This window comes from Bos indicus x Bos taurus, chromosome 7 (assembly GCF_003369695.1).
Source record: "Bos indicus x Bos taurus breed Angus x Brahman F1 hybrid chromosome 7, Bos_hybrid_MaternalHap_v2.0, whole genome shotgun sequence".
Taxonomy (NCBI): domain Eukaryota; kingdom Metazoa; phylum Chordata; class Mammalia; order Artiodactyla; family Bovidae; genus Bos; species Bos indicus x Bos taurus.
In genome coordinates, this window is record NC_040082.1 from 9,152,913 (window position 1) to 9,169,548 (window position 16,636).

Genomic DNA, 16,636 nt, shown 5'->3' on the forward strand with positions numbered 1-16,636 from the left:
TCAACTTCATTCTTAGTATTAAATGTAAGGACAAGTAACATTCTGAAAGCTGATACTTCACATAATTCTGAAAGCTGATATTGCCATTCAGGAGCTGTCTACCTACATTTTATTACTTTATCCATCCCTTTCCACTTCATTTTCACTCTCTCAACTAACCTGTGACCAAAACATCAAATCAGTAAGAAGTATGGAGAAAGTTTCTATTGTGTAGTTCTTATAGGGTTCTTTTAGGACTTTGATATTTCAGGGTTTACAGTTCATATTTACTACTCAAAGCACAGGAATCAAGACCATAGGAGAGGGAAGAAAGTTTACAGGATGGTACGTGTCATAAATAAACATTATTCTTGAGGCTCTTCACCCTCTTTTTCTTAACAGACAAAGGATGAGACGGTTGGATGGCATCACCAACTCAATGGACATGAGTTTGAGTAAACTCCAGGAGTTGATGATGGACAGGGAGGTCTGGAGTGCTGCGGTCCATGGGGTGGCAAAGGGTCAAATACGACTGAGCGACTGAACTGAACTGATATCATATTTCAAAGGGATCTATACAGGTGGCCGCATTCTTGCATCAGTGGTTCTCAAACTCTGCCAAAGATGAAACGGTTTGTGAGCCTCATCCTTCTTCCCAGGTATGTTACCCTTGGAGTCATTTCACCTGATTGCTTTGGAAATATATAGTTCTCTGATAGGCTCAAAAAAGTGATAATTTTTTAAATATTATTTCTAGTTTTCTTTTTGCTTTTTTCTTTTGGTTATTGTCATTGGTAGCGTGGGGGTAACATTCAGTATGGCTCTTTGTATTTTGAGTAGAAGCAAAAGTACTAGCATCATTTATTTTGATCAGTGTTGACTTTTTCCTTCTTTCAGGCAGTGCCCAATCTGGTACCAAAGCACAAGAAAAAGAGTACCCCTTTCCTACCCCCTGTTTCCTTTATGCTTATTAATGTCATGAAGCAATATGAAGGGAGAATTCTATTTGAGTATGATTGTTGCTGTTCAGTTGCTAAGTCGTGTCTGACTCTTTGTAACCCCATGGACTGCAGCACGCCAGGCCTCCCTGTCCTTCACTATCTCCCAGAGTTTGCTCAAACTGATGTCCATTGAGTTGGTGATGCTCTCTAACCACTGTGTCCTCTGCTGCCCTCTTCTCCTTTTGCCTTCTATCTTTCCCAGCATCAGGGTCTTTCCCAATGTGTCAGCTCTTCACATCAGGTGGCCAAAGTATGGAAACTTCAGCTTCAGCATCAGTCCTTCCAATGAATATTCATCATTGAGATGAAGATGGGAAAACTAGGACATTGCTCCTCTGTATGGAGTTACACATTTGACAAGGTAAGTTTCTTAGTATAGGCAAAATAACATTTCCGTTCACCCATATGCATATAGATCTGTTGAGGAAAGCCCGGCCTCAGGTCAGCAGTGGTGTCTGGGCTGCCTTCTTCCCAGCTCTTCTCAGAGCCTCAGTACCATTACAGCAGCCCCAGTACCATGCTAGCAGCACAAAAACTTGTTGTCCATGTGGGTTTTTGATAACAAAACATCTAATCCATGGGAGGAAAGAAAGTTTAATTTTCTCCTGGAAAGTCATCCTCCCCAAATGTTATATCCCAAATAACTTATATTTTTGCCTATGGGAAAAAAAAAACCCAGTTAGAATTTGCATTTTTACATAAAAACATATTTCTTATCCTGGTAATATTCTCTTACCTCCTTTCTTTTCAGAAAAAAATTTATACCTGGGAAAGTACATTGTCTTTTCATCTTTGCTGGTTTTCATCCATTTGCTAGGTGTTTTTCACACAGAAATCATTGTCCCAGAATCTGAATACCTCGTTAAGAACAGAAAGGATTATTATTTTCTTCCCTACATAGGGGGATGGGACCTAGCATGTGATTTATTTTCCAGGTACAAAACCAGCCCGCTCTAATGGAAAAGAAAATTCTTCCCCCACCCCATGTCTTCTGATTCCCCGGTTATTTAACAATGTTCAGGTTGTTTCTCGAAGAAGGCAATGGCACCCCACTCCAGTACTCTTGCCTGGAAAATCCCATGGACGGAGGAGCCTGGTGGGCTGCAGTCCATGGGGTCGCGAAGAGTTGGACACGACTGAGCGACTTCTCTTTCACTTTTCACTTTCATGCATTGGAGAAGGAAATGGCAACCCACTCCAGTGTTCTTGCCTGGAGAATTCCAGGGACGGGGGAGCCTGGTGGGCTGCCGTCTATGGGGTCGCACAGAGTCAGACACGACTGAAGCAACTTAGCAGCAGCAGGTTATTTCTAGTGAGGTCACCCAGTTCACAAAACACCAGGATAAAATAAGTGTGAGGAGACCAGGAGATGGTTTCACTGTCTCATCACTAAACAGAACTCCCCTTCCCTTGCCTCCTAACGAGTTAAGTATTAAGAAGCAGTATCCTTGGATCGTTGTGGATTGAAGGCACTAATGGATCTCTTTCATCCGAGTTCCTCTGGGGGCCCCTGTCCATGTGAGCAGTTATAAGAATCTAGCAAAACTGAGGGGACTTCCCTGATGGCCCAGACAGTAAAGAATCGGCCTCAAAACAGGAAACTGTGGGTTCTATCCCTGGGTTGGGAAGATCCCCTGGAGAAGGAAATGGCTACCCACTCCAGTACTCTTGCCTGGAGAATCCCATGGACAGAGGAGCTGGTGAGTGGGCTACAGTCCATGGGGTCGCAGAGTCGGACACGACTGAGTTACTCTCTCTCTCTCACACACACAGACACACACACGCAGTAGGACTAGCGTTCCCTCCACCCCACCCCCTGCCCCACGTGGAAGCAAAGCAGGAAGCAGCCCCGGACGTTCTCCTGGGGCAACTGCCAACCTCCCCGCGGGACGTTTGCCTCCTGCCCAAGAAGAAACGTTCCCCCTGAAGGCTGGGGTTGCAGGAGGCCCTGGTGGCCAACAGGTCCCCGACCTCCAGGCCCGGCAGGCTTGTTTCTGGCTGAGACCAGCCACGGCCCCGGCTCAGCGCGATGCAGCGGGGCCTGGTGCAGGTGCAGCCGGAGGTGGCGCAGGCCCCAGAGCAGGTGCAGTCGCAGGCCGAGCAGGGCGCGCCCTCCAAGAGCACCGGGCCACCGGCGGCCGAGGCCGAGAAGGCCGGGCCGAAGCGCCCGCACCTCAGGATCTTCCCGGTTAGCCTCCTGAAGCTCGGCGCTTTCAGCAAACAAGGAGGCGGCCAGACCGGGGCCACGCGGCGCGGCGCCAAGACCGGACTCGGACACCGGAAAGGGAGTTTGGAGGGGCCCTGCGGCTGGAGCTGTCTGGTTTTCCCCTGGTGTCAGCGTTTTAACAACGTTCGTTGCTTCCTGATTTTCTTCTGCATTCTGGTCACTGCTCAATGTAAGCCCGCCGAGGGGGCTGCGTTGAGGAGAGTGCGTTCTGGCGCGGGCTGAAGGGGGCGCCAGAGGTCCCCCTACACTGAGGAGGCGGATGAGGGGCGAGGCGCCTGGGGAGGGCTGAGGGGGGCGCCAGGGGGCTCCCTACACTGAGGAGGCGGATGAGGGGCGAGGCGCCTGGGGAGGGCTGAAGGGGGCGCCAGAGGGCCCCCTACACTGAGGAGGCGGATGAGGGGCGAGGCGCCTGGGGAGGGCTGAGGGGGGCGCCAGAGGGCAGAGGGCCCCCTACCCTGGCGAGGTGGGGAGGTCCGGGTGTGGTGGGGAGGCCCAGCTCCATGTGGATGAACCCGCCAGCGTTCTCCAGGAGCATCTGAAATCAGCGGAGGTTCACAGGGCCCCGCCCTGGTTTACTTCAGCTACTCAGGCCCCGATTTGACGTAATTTTCCTCGCAGTGGGGCCTGGCCTCCAGGTAGCTTGACAGGATGAGGGTGTCGTTGAGTCATTTCGCCAGGTGTGTTTGGTCATCAACCCAGAGAACCTCCTTCACTCAAGGCTGAGTCACTTAGAGGATTAAAATAAGGTCGAAAAGAATGTGACCACCAGGTGGTTTCTGCTTCTACCCACAATTTTGAGACGCCCTGACGGAGCCACTTCCCTCCAGGATCTTGTTTCCTCGTGTGTGAATTAAAGAGGTGGTGTGGGACATCAGACGATATCAGAGAACCCAAACTCTAAGGTGTTTAATGTTCGTCCGCACAGATGGACGAAAAATGTGAATCTGAATGCCTTTAGAGGGTCACGTTGGAGAAGGAAATGGCAACCCACTCTAGTATCCTTGTCTGCAGAGTACAACATGAGAAACGCTGGACTGGAAGAAACACAAGCTGGAATCAAGATTGCCGGGAGAAATATCAATAACCTCAGATATGCAAATGACACCACCCTTATGGCAGAAAGTGAAGAGGAACTCAAAAGCCTCTTGATGAAAGTGAAAGTGGAGAGTGAAAAAGTTGGCTTAAAGCTTCAACATTCAGAAAACGAAGATCATGGCATCCGGTCCCACCAGTTCATGGCAAATAGATGGGGAAACAGTGGAAACAGTGTCAGACTTTATTTTTCTGGGCTCCAAAATCACTACAGATGGTGACTGCAGCCATGAAATTAAAAGATGTTTACTCCTTGGAAGGAAAGTTATGACCAACCTAGATAGCATATTCAAAAGCAGAGACATTACTTTGCCAACAAAGGTTCGTCTAGTCAAGGCTATGGTTTTTCCTGTGGTCATGTGTGGATGTGAGAGTTGGACTGTGAAGAAGGCTGAGTGCCGAAGAATTGATGCTTTTGAACTGTGGTGTTGGAGAAGACTCTTGAGGGTCCCTTGGACTGCAAGGAGATCCAACCAGTCCATTCTGAAGGATATAAGCCCTGGGATTTCTTTGGAAGGAATGATGCTAAAGGTGAAACTCCAGTACTTTGGCCACCTCATGCAAAGAGTCGACTCATTGGAAAAGACTCTGATGTTGGGAGGGATTAGGGGCAAGAGGAGAAGTGGACGACAGAGGATGAGATGGGTGGATGGCATCACTGACTCGATGGACGTGAGGCTGAGTGAACTCCGGGAGTTGGTGATGGACAGGGAGGCCTGGCGTGCTGCAATTCATGGGGTCCAAAGAGTCGGACATGACTGAGCGACTGATCTGATCTGATCTGATCTGATCCTTGTCTGGGAAATCCCATGTACAGAGGCACCTGGCAGGCTACAGCCTTTGGGGTTGCAAAGGGTTGAGCACGACTTAGCGACTAAACAATAGAGGGGGCATATATTTTCTACTTGGCCACAACACTCACCACTCCCATGACATGTATATTCTTCACAAACCTTTTTACACTGATGATATTCAGTTCAGTTCAGTTCAGTCTCTCAGTCGTGTCCGACTCTTTGCGACCCCATGAATCACAGCACAGAGGCTGCCAAACATGGTCTCTTTTTGCTCTAAAATGCTGTATCTAAATAACTTCAGTAAAGAGGCTGTATATGATAAGAACCATATGAGAGGAACAAAGATTGATAAATAGTCATCAATTTGTTTGTCTTGAGAAATCATCAAAGACATTTCTTTGGGAAAGAAGGATTTAAATTATGCCTTGACAAATAGGTACAATAATAGCTGGGGATGTAGAATACTTTTTGAATAAGGAAATGAATGAATGAGTGTTTTGGTAAACAAACAGATACAGGAAAGCCTTGCTTCGGAATGGTGAGTGACAAAATTGAGATCTTAACAATATCGAGTGTTCTGATACCTGACTGTTGTATACCTATTTACTTAGGTCTTCGCTCCTGCAGGTTTGCTATAGTAATTTATTACTTTTAGGAGCCTTTTGGCAGATTCTTTAGAAGTTTTAACTACGTGATCATGTCATCTGTGAATCAGGACAGTTTTACTTCTTTCTTCCCAGTCTGTATGCTTTTTATTTCTTTTTCTTGCTTTCTTACAGTGACTAGGACCTCCAGTACTGTGTTGAATAGACGTTTTGAAATAGATATTCATTTATTTTTCCTGATTTTAGATAGAAATCATTTAGCCTTTCACAATTAAATATATTTACTGCAGAATTTTTGTGGATACTTGTTACCGGTTTGCAGATGTTCCCTTTTATTTTTAGTTAGTTGGGAATTTTTTTATCATCAATGGTGTTGAATTTTATCAAGTGTTTTTTTCCTGTATCAGTTGAGGCCATCACATTTATTTATTTATTCTACTAACATTATATATTGTGTTTTTTGATTTTTGGATGTTTAATCAACCTTGTATTCCTGGGATAAACCCTTATTGCTATCTTATTTTCTTTTTTTTCTAGATTGCTGGATTCAGTTTGTGAAAATTTCGCTAAGAATATTTTTTAATGAGGATATTGGTTTGTAGTTTTCTTGGAATGTTTTTGCCTGTCTTTAGTATCAGGTTATACTGGCTTCATTAAATTTGGATGCATTCCTTTCTCTTCTTTTTTTCTGAAAGAGTTTATGTAAGATTTGGTACCTACTTGAGTCTTTCAGAATCAATTTGTCAATTGATTGCCTCTCAGTTCCAAACATCCATTTTGCCTACTCTGTGAAAATGGACCTGGGCCCTCTAAATTCCACCCCCTACCCCCAAGCTGTAACAGTGTTCAACTTTGGCAGTCGGAGGTACTGGAGAGCCACTGCACAGGAAATATTGCTTCTTGGTTCCAGGGTGTTTGCTTGGCGAGCCTCTGCAGCATGTACAGCTTTCTCTAGCATCAGGCTCCTGCGTGTTTGCATCTTCTCTGGTATCCCTCTCCTGTAGTACACGGTGGCCAGAAGCCCTCAGTGGCTGGCAGCTCCCTCTGGCATCTCTCGTGAAGAGATCTCCCCAGCACATAGAAGGAGACCTACCATGAAGTTTTAGAGTATAGATTTCCTGCTAGTTTTGTTAGCATGGCATCACAGTGACTTCTTGGTCATTCAGTAAGCCACAGCTGTGCCCTATTCACAAGGTCTGGCTTTTAGCCCTTGAATGCTCTCTCTCAGTCCTAAGGGAAGTGACTGTTCCTCGTACTGGCTGTTTCTATATTGGCTCAGATGGTAAAGCGTCTGTCTACAATGCGGGAGACGTGGGTTCGATCCCTGGGTTGGGAAGATTCCCTGGAGAAGGAAATGGCAACCCACTCCAGTACTCTTGCCTAGAAAATCCCATGGACAGAGGAGCCTGGTGCAGGCTATTGTCCATGAGGTCACAAAGAGTCGGACGCGACTGAGCGACTTCACTTCACTTCACTTTACTTGTAACTACCTAATGCCTTGTTTTGCAAATCCCCCATTATAGCTAATGATTCTTTATGTTAAACTTTTCTTGTTCAAATTACTGTGTGGTTTCTCTCTTCTGATCGGATTCAGAATAGTATGGAATTGGTATTGGGAGTAGTGCCAGAAGATATATACTCATAAGCTGGAATTTTAGGGTTGGTTTTTTTGGGCCTTTAATCTTGAGTGAAATGAGCGAGCTCTTTGCCAGTGGAAAATGGGTAGTAGTTCTTGGCATGTGGTGGTATCATAATTAAGGTATTACCTGTGCTTGACTGGGATAAAATGCCAGGTGAAGCATGTACCTTGAAAGCTGAGTGGATGCTATAGTTTACCTTATGATAGTAGTGATGACTATAAGGACCCACGTGTTGGATGGAATGTTTTGAGTGCCCTTTGGGAATACCAGACCACCTGACCTGCCTCTTGAGAAACCTGTACGCAGGTTAGGAAGCAACAGTTAAAACTGGACATGGAACAACAGACTGGTTCCAAATAAACGAGTATGTCAAGGCTATATATTGTCATCCTGCTTATTTAACTTCTATGCAGAGTACATCATGAGAAACGCTGGGCTGGAGGAAGCAGAAGCTGGAATCAAGATTGCCAGGAGAAATATCAATAACCCCAGATATGCAGATAACACCACCCTTATGTCAGAAAGTGAAGAAAAACTAAAGAGCTTCTTGATGAAAGTGAAAGAGGAGAGTTAAAAAGTTGGCTCAACGTTCAGAAAAACAAAATCATGGCATCTGGTCCCATCACTTCATGGGAAATAGATGGGGAAACCGTGGACACAGTGCTGACTTTATTTTTCTGTGCTCAAAATCACTGCAGATGGTGATTGCAGCCATGACTTTAAAAGATGCTTACTCCTTGGAAGGAAAGTTATGACCAACCTAGATAGCATATTAAAAAGCAGAGACGTTAGTTTGTCAACAAAGGTCCGTCTAGTCAAGGCTATGGTTTTTGCAGTAGTCATGTGATGGATATGAGAGTTGGACTATAAAACTGAGCACGGAAGAATTGATGCTTTTGAACTGTGGTGTTGGAGAAGACTCTTGAGAGTCCCTTGGACTGCAAGGAGATCCAACCAGTCCATCCTAGAGGAGATCAGTCCTGGGTGTTCATTGGAAGGGCTGATGTTGAAGCTGAAGTTCCAATACTTTGGCCACCTGATGTGAAGAGCTGACTCTTTTGAAAAGACCCTGATGCTGGGAAAGATTGAGGGCAGGAAGAGAAGGGGAGAACAGAGGATGAGATGGTTGGATGGCATCACCGACTCAATGGACATGAGTTTGGGTAAACTCCAGAAGTTGGTGATGGACAGGGAGGCCTGACCTGCTGCAGTTCATGGGGTCGCAGAGTCGGACATGACTGAATGACTGAACTGAACTGAACTGAAGCACTTGTGAAGGAAAAATGACAGACTTGGGTTTGTTAACTCTCAGCTCAAGTTTTTGTCTGAAAATTTGAGGGCTCCCATGAAAGCCCTGAAATAAGCTATCACTTTTTTTAACCAAATATTTCTGGAAATCAAACACAAAATTAAATGTATGGGTTAATGAATTGTGATGACATTTGAATTCAAAATTTTGTCAAGTTTGCCCTGTGTCTTCCCATCTTGTATGTATCCAAGAAGAGTGTTATTTTTGCAGTCTATTCGGTTTGTTACTTAGGATATAGTGGTGACCTCTTAGCTCCTTAAACGTGGAACTGGAACTGTGTGTAAGTATTTGCCTGGACACATGCTTTCATTTCCCGGGAATTTATAGGAGTGAAATTGCTGGATCACATGCTACCTCTGTATAGCGCATGTGGCTGCGACGGCACACATAGCGCAGGTGGTAGTTAAATTTTTCAGTATGCTGTAGGTTTTGCATATACGTGCTTCATCAATTTATGAAGTTCTCCTTCTCCTTCTCTCAAAGGAGAGTTTCATGTGTTTTTGAATCATGTTTTCATCAAGTGTTTTTATTATGAAAAGGTGTTAGATTTTGTCAATTTTTTTCAGTTATTTTAATAAGATTTACTGCAGTAGTCACAGTTAAATGCTTAAACCTTAATGATAATTGCTGCTAATCTTTCAAGCAAATGATTAGAGTTTAATAAACCTCAAGAAGGATATTTTGCTATACACTTCAGCAGAATTACAAAGGTAAATTTTATGTTTACTCCCTGATCTCATAAATTAGAATGCTGCTTACACCCTTTTCCATCTTCTGAAATTAGATTTTGTATATACACACACACATGTTTATATAAACTGGGGACAATGCATTTGTTCAAGTGGCTTTTGTTTTTAAAATTTAGTAAGTTACAATGATTCATTTTCATATATTGAATTGAAATTAAGGAGACCTATTACTTTGGACACTTAAACTTGGTGAAATATTCAAAATAATCACAAACAGAGACAACTTATTTGAAGAACTTTGTCTTGTAAAGTATTTGTCAAAGAAGGATTTTCTAACTGAGTGTTAGGCTGAAATATTTCAGTGCAAAGATATAACTGAAGATATTCTTTATTTAGTAGTGTTTTCTTTAGCTTGTTAGATACTTACATACTTATAAAGAGTGTTTTCTCAATGAAAATATTATGCTTTGCAATAAAGAGCCATTTGGAGGCCTTAACCACTTTAAAATTTATTAACTATTACTTTGGACATCTCTAAAACCTCACTCAGGCTAAGTGATTCACTAGAAGGACTCAGAGAAAGATGTTATACTCATGAATATCATTTATTATAGTGAAAGTATTCAGATTGAAATTAACAAAGGGAAAAGGCACATGAGACAATGCCCAGAAGAAACCAGGCCAAGCTTCCATTGTCCATTCCCAGTGGACTCACAGGGACTGCTTAATACTTTCAGCAACAGTGTATATGACAACACTTGCAAAGAGCTGCCAACCAAGGAAGCTCAACCATGTGAGCCTGGGTATTCAGGGTTTTTTTTTTTGTTTTTTTTTTTGAAGGGAGGTCTCGGTCATGTACACATGCAATATCTGTGTGACTGACCTCAGCTACTCAGACTCTATTATCCCACCCCTTACACACAACAGAAAAGGCATTCACTGCAAGTCATGTTGCTAACATAAACTATCTGACCAAAATGGTACTTTGTGGCCCAAAGCCTCCAGCATATAAAAAGTACTCTTATATGGCAGAATATTCCAAGGGCTCAGAGTCCTCTCCCAGGAGCCTGCCAAAGACCAGTCCTGAAGCCAGGCCTTTTTTGTGTAACCCAGGACTTCTGAGTTAACTCACTGCAAAGCTATAAAAGCATCTTTGTTGAATTAGTTAATCTTATAAGAACAATTAGAAATAGTTCAGTTTAGTTGCTCAGTTGTGTCCGACTCTTTGCGACTCCATGGACTGCAGCAGGCCAGGCCTCCCTGTCCATCACCAACTCCTGGAGTTTACCCAAACTCATGTCCATTGAGTCGGTGATGCCATCCAACCGTCTCATCCTCTGTTCTCCCCTTCTCCTCTTGCCTTCAGTCTTTCCCATCATCAGGGTCTTTTCAAGAGTCAGCTCTTCATATCAGGTGGCCAAAGTATTGGAGCTTCAGCTTCAACGTCAGTCCTTCCAATGAACACCCAGGACTGGTCTCCTTTAGGATGGACTGGTTGGATCTCCTTGCAGTCCACAGGACTCCCAAGAGTCTTCTCCAACACCACAGTTCAAAAGCATCAATTCTTTGGCACTCAGATTTCTTTATAGTCCAACTCTCACATCCATACATGACTACTGAAAAAACCATAGCCTTGACTAGGTGGAACTTTGCTGACAAAATAATGTCTCTGCTTTTGAATATGCTATCTAGGTTGGTCATAACTTTCCTTCCAAGGAGTAAGCGTCTTTTGATGTCATGGCTGCAATCACCATCTGCAGTGATTTTGGAGCCCCCCAAAATAAAGTCAGACAGTGTTTTCACTGTTTCCCCATCTATTTGCCATGAAGTGATGGGGCCAGATACCATGATCTTAGTTTTCTTAATGTTGAGCTTTAAGCCAACTTTTTCACTCTCCTCTTTCACTTTCATCAGGAAGCTTTTTAGTTCTTCTTTACTTTCTGCCATAAGGGTGGGTGTCATCTGCACATCTGAGGTTATTGATATTTCTCCCGGCAATCTTGATTCCAGCTTGTGCTTCCTCCAGCCCAGCGTTTCTCATGATGTACTCTGCATAGAAGTTAAATAAGCAGGGTGACAGTATATAGCCTTGGCGTACTTCTATTTGGAACCAGTCCTATTTGGAACTCCTATTTGGAACTCCTATTTGGAACCAGTCTGTTGTTCCATGTCCAATTCTAACTGTTGCTTCCTTACCTGCATATAGGTTTCTCAAGAGGCAGGTCAGGTGGTCTGGTATTCCCATCTCTTTCAGAATTTTCCACAGTTTATTGTGATCCAGACAGTCAACGGCTTTGGCATAGTTAATAAAGCAGAAACAGATGTTTTTCTGGAACTGTTTTGCTTTTTTGATGATCCAGTAGATGTTGGCAATTTGATCTATAGCTTCTCTGCCTTTTCTAAAACCAGCTTGAACATTTGGAAGTTCACAGTTCACGTATTGTTGAAGCGTGGCTTGGAGAATTTTGAGCATTACTTTACTAGCGTGTGAGATGAGTGCAATTGTGCAGTAGTTTGAGCATTCTTTGGCATTGCCTTTCTTTGGGATTGGAATGTAAACTGGACCTTTTCCAGTCCTGTAGCCACTGATGAGTTTCCAAATTTGCTGACATATTGAATGCAGCACTTTCATAGCATCATCTTTCAGGATTTGGAATAGCTCAACTGGAATTCCATCACCTCTACCAGCTTTGTTCGTAGTGATGCTTCCTAATGCTCACTTGACTTCACATTCCAGGATGTCTGGCTCTAGGTGAGTGATCACACCATTGCGATTATCTGGGTTGTGAAGATCTTTTTTGTACAGTTCTTTTGTGTATTCTTGCTGCCTCTTCTTAATATCTTCTGCTTCTGTTAGGTCCATACCATTTCTGTCCTTTATTGAGCCCATATTTGCATGAAATTGTTCCCTTGGTATCTCTAATTTTCTTGAAGACATCTGTAGTCTTTCCCATTCTATTGTTTTCCTCTATTTTTGCACTGATCTCTGAGGAAGGCTTTCTTATCTCTCCTTGCTATTTTTTGGAACTCTGTATTCAAATGGGTATATCTTTCCTTTTCTCCTTTGCCTTTCACTTCTCTTCTTTTCACAGCTATTTGTAAGGCCTCCCCGGACAGCCATTTTGCTTTTTTGCATTTCTTTTTCTTGGGGTGGTCTTGATCCCTGTCTCCTCTACAATGTCACAAACCTATGCCATAGTTCATCAGGCACTCTATCAGATCCAATCCCTTAAATCTATTTCTCACTTCCACTGTATAATTGTAAGGGATTTGATTTAGGTCATACCTGAATGGTCTAGTGGTTTTCCCCACTTTCTTCAATTTAAGTCTGAATTTGGCAATAAGGAGTTCATGATCTGAGCCACAGTTAGCTCCCAGTCTTGTTTTTGCTGACTGTATAGAGCTTCTCCATCTTTGGCTGCAAAGAATATAATCAATATTATTTCAGTGTTGGCCATCTGGTGGTGTCCATGTGTACATTCTTCTCTTGTGTTGTTGGAAGAGGGTGTTTGCTATGACCAGTGCGTTCTCTTGGCAAAACTCTCTTAGCCTTGCCCTGCTTCATTCTGTATTCTAAGGCCAAATTTACCTGTTACTCCAGGTGTTTCTTGACTTCTTACTTTTGCATTCCCGTCCCCTATAATGAAAAGGACATCTGTTTTGGGTGTTAGTTCTAAAAGATCTTGTAGGTCTTCATAGAACTATTCAACTTCAGCTTCTTCAATGTTATTGGTTGGGGCATAGAGTTGGATTACTATGATATTGAATGGTTTGCCTTGGAAACGAACAGAGATCAATTCTGTCATTTTTGAGACTGCATCTAAGTACTGCATTTCTGACTTTTCTGTTGACTATGATGGGTACTCCATTTCCTCTAAGGGATTCTTGCCCACAGTAGTAGATATAATGGTCATCTGAGTTAAATTCAGCCATTCCAGTCCATTTTCTTTCAGTTAGAAATAAGATCACATTAAAAAACATATTCTTTGGAAAAATTATGAATTAAGGTGGCTAAGAAATCAGTTAAGGTATTGATGTGCAAAGGGAATAATATTCCTTTATCTTGTAAATATCATGATGTATAAACATATTTGAAAAGGGTTTTTACTAAATTTTTGGCTTCATTAATGTAATAAAACTAGCTTGTCTATAAATGCAAAAATTATATGGCTTTTAAATGTAGTACTCCATACCAGGCATTGAGGCAGGAAAAATACAAACAAATCAACCCTCAAAGATAGGAATCCAAAATTGATTATCTGACCTTACTGGGCTTGAAAGTAATGAAAAAAACAGTATTTGTGGCTGTGGAAAATGGTACACTGGAAGTAAGACATGAAGTGACTTAAAAGAGTTATTTAAAATGTTGCTGGGGTAAAGTTATTATTAGAGTCAAGATTTTGGGAGACCAATAGCTTCTGCAGTTAACTCCTACGGCAGTATTATTGACTGCCAAGGTTTTGGGATTGACTGTTTTCTCACTTCACTGAAAAAGTTACAGAAGGAAAATGAGAATTTTAGGGCACGATTAGAAAATGTGTGAGGTTCTCTGATGGTCCTGTGAGAATTTTCCCTTTTAGCCTCATACTGTGTGTTTGGAGCAACCCTTATCCACACTTGCAGAATTACAGCATAAGTTGAATTCATAAATTCATGTGATCTCAGGTGTGAGAGTTGGGACATTGATTGGAGGGGAGTGGAACCCTGAGAAATGGGCCAAAAGCATTAGTGTGGATTTCCGTGAATCCAACAACTATAAACCCTGAATCCTGAACCTCCTTTCCCAGTATGGGCAACCATTCTTCTATGTCTCAAAAAAGCAATTGCTTGCTTGCAGACATTGAATTTACTTCACCTGAGTTAAGGGAATACTGATTGCTCTCTTGACCCATCCTACCTCTCATTGCTACTAGACTAATAGCTAGAATCATATTCCAGCCTTCTTAGAATGACTAACATAAAATCTGTCATGGGAGATAATATCTTATATACCCAAAATTTGCCTGCCACTTCAGCGATGCTTCTAGGGATATACTGATAAATCAGCATATGACTGATATGCTGCAGGGCTACCTCTTCTAAAATGAAGGAAAAGTTTCTTCATTTCTACCATCTACTGCTAAGAAAGAACATAATCTTTGGTGAACCTGTGGTTTTTTTGAAGGCCAATGTATGCTACAATATAATGTTATATGTAGCAGCATAGCCCTGAAAAACAGAGGAAAAAGGAAATCTTTCCAGTGGGCAAAACATTGGAGAGTATGTCTGATTGTCTGTATTGCTTAGATACCATGCTGCCATTGTTAATGGTTTGACCATTTGATGACTAGGAAAGTGTTAGGTAAGTAGTATGTGTCTCTGAATGGGCAAAGTTATCCTATTTGAATGGTTCACCAAAAGAAATCCATTGCAGAGGAAGCTATCAATAATGACGTAGATAGATAAACTATTCTGTGAATATTAATCAGCCTCTTTTCCCTGCCATTGTATGTGTTCTCAATGGGCTCATATTTATAGTGATAATTGCATTTGAGATAAAGTTTATATGAGAGCTGAATGCAAGGATTTATCTTCATCAGAGCTGATCTGACTATTGCGTTTTTGAGTGCCTGAATTGCCACCAGGAAAATTCAATACAATCCAGGAAATAACTTCATTCCCTAGAGAAACAAACCAGCTACCTAGAGGCAGGTTGATTATGTTGTTTGTTTAATTTCTCCCTACTGAAATAGATGTTTAGATCTGGGTTCTTTTAGCACCACGGTTCTGCCAGAACAACTATAATTGGACTGTGCCTCATGCACCATCATAATCATCTTATGTATTATCACATTGCTTTTAATGAAGGAACTCATCTTACAGCCAAAGATGTACATCAAGATGTTCATGTTCATGGAATTCACTGGCCTTACTACACAGCTCATGAACTAGAAACCCTTAGCTTTATAGATTGTTATATTATCCTATTAAAGACTCAGATGAGGCTTCAGCTAGGAGACAGCAATCAAAAGTTTGGGTACTATCCTGAAGAGGGAGGCATATACTTTATGATAGTAACCTACATATGTGTTATTTGAGACCTAGAGGAAGAAGAAAGGGTGAATAATGGAAAAAGGAAGTTATGAATTTTAACTGTGGTATATTCAGATTTAAATAAAATATGTAGCAACTGTGCATTTTTCTCTTGTTTTATGTGTGCTGCTGCTGCTGCTGCTAAGTCGCTTCAGTCCTGTCCGACTCTGTGCGACCCCATAGATGGCAGCCTATCAGGCTCCCCCGTCCCTGGGATTCTCCAGGCAAGAACACTGGAGTGGGTTGCCATTTCCTTCTCCAATGCATAAAAGTGAAAAGTGAAAGTGAAATTGTTCAGTCGTGTCCGACTCTTCATGACCCCATGGACTGCAGCCAACCAGGCTCCTCTGTCCATGGGATTTTCCAGGCAAGAGTACTGGAGTAGGGTGCCATCAACATATATACATTTGTGTGTATTTCAATTTTTATGTTTTTCTCTTCCTCTTTCCCTTACTATTTAACAGAATAGTATTGTGGAAGAGAACTTTAGGTTGCAAAATATTCATGAATTAGAGGAGGAACTAATGCCCCAGCCCCAGAGACGGACACAGTTACTAACAGGGCATTCTTTGCCTTGGCCATTATCCTCCGTGGCCACATCTAAAATGAGAGTTGAAAAAATTCTTTTAGGTACAGAAAAATGTTTATATCTTGTTTCTTGCTAATTGAGGTCTGTTAAACTGTGGTTCTAAGTCCGATTATTATTTCTTTTGCAGTCTCGTTCCCTCACAGTTTTAGTTAGGCCTACATCTTTGTTTACTTATTTAATTATACCATTTATGGAGAAGACAATGGCACCCCACTCCAGTACCCTTGCCTGGAAAATCCCATGGACGGAGGAGCCTGGTGGGCTGCAGTCCATGGGGTTGAGAAGAGTCGGACACGACTGAGCGACTTCACTTTCACTTTTCACTTTTATGCATTGGAGAAGGAAATGGCAACTCACTCCAGTGTTCTTGTCTGGAGAATCCCAGGGACGGGGGAGACTGGTGGGCTGCCGTCTATGGGGTCGCACAGAGTTGGACACGACTGAAGCGACTAAGCAGCAGCATACCATTTATACCTTGCAACTCATTTTTATAGTGAAGAAATGCATTCAGGTTTGTGATTGGATTGAAGAAGGGTAAGAGTGACCTTTCTGGGGAAAGAGTGAGAACATTTTTGTTTGTAAGAATTATTATTGAGACACATTTGGCAGAAGCATGATTATGTTGCTGCTAATTTGGTA

At 42.5% G+C, this 16,636-nt stretch overlaps 1 protein-coding gene across 1 annotated transcript in view; it reads left to right on the top strand.

Moving 5' to 3' along the window:
- The first annotated feature begins 3,009 nt into the window (after window positions 1-3,009).
- The window catches only part of SLCO6A1 (solute carrier organic anion transporter family member 6A1), a 113,084-nt gene continuing 99,457 nt past the window's right edge, over window positions 3,010-16,636 (top strand). Inside the window, exon 1 of the mRNA XM_027545450.1 lies at window positions 3,010-3,376. Within this exon, the coding sequence (XP_027401251.1) occupies window positions 3,010-3,376 (367 nt within the window). The remainder of the gene's footprint in view (window positions 3,377-16,636) is intronic.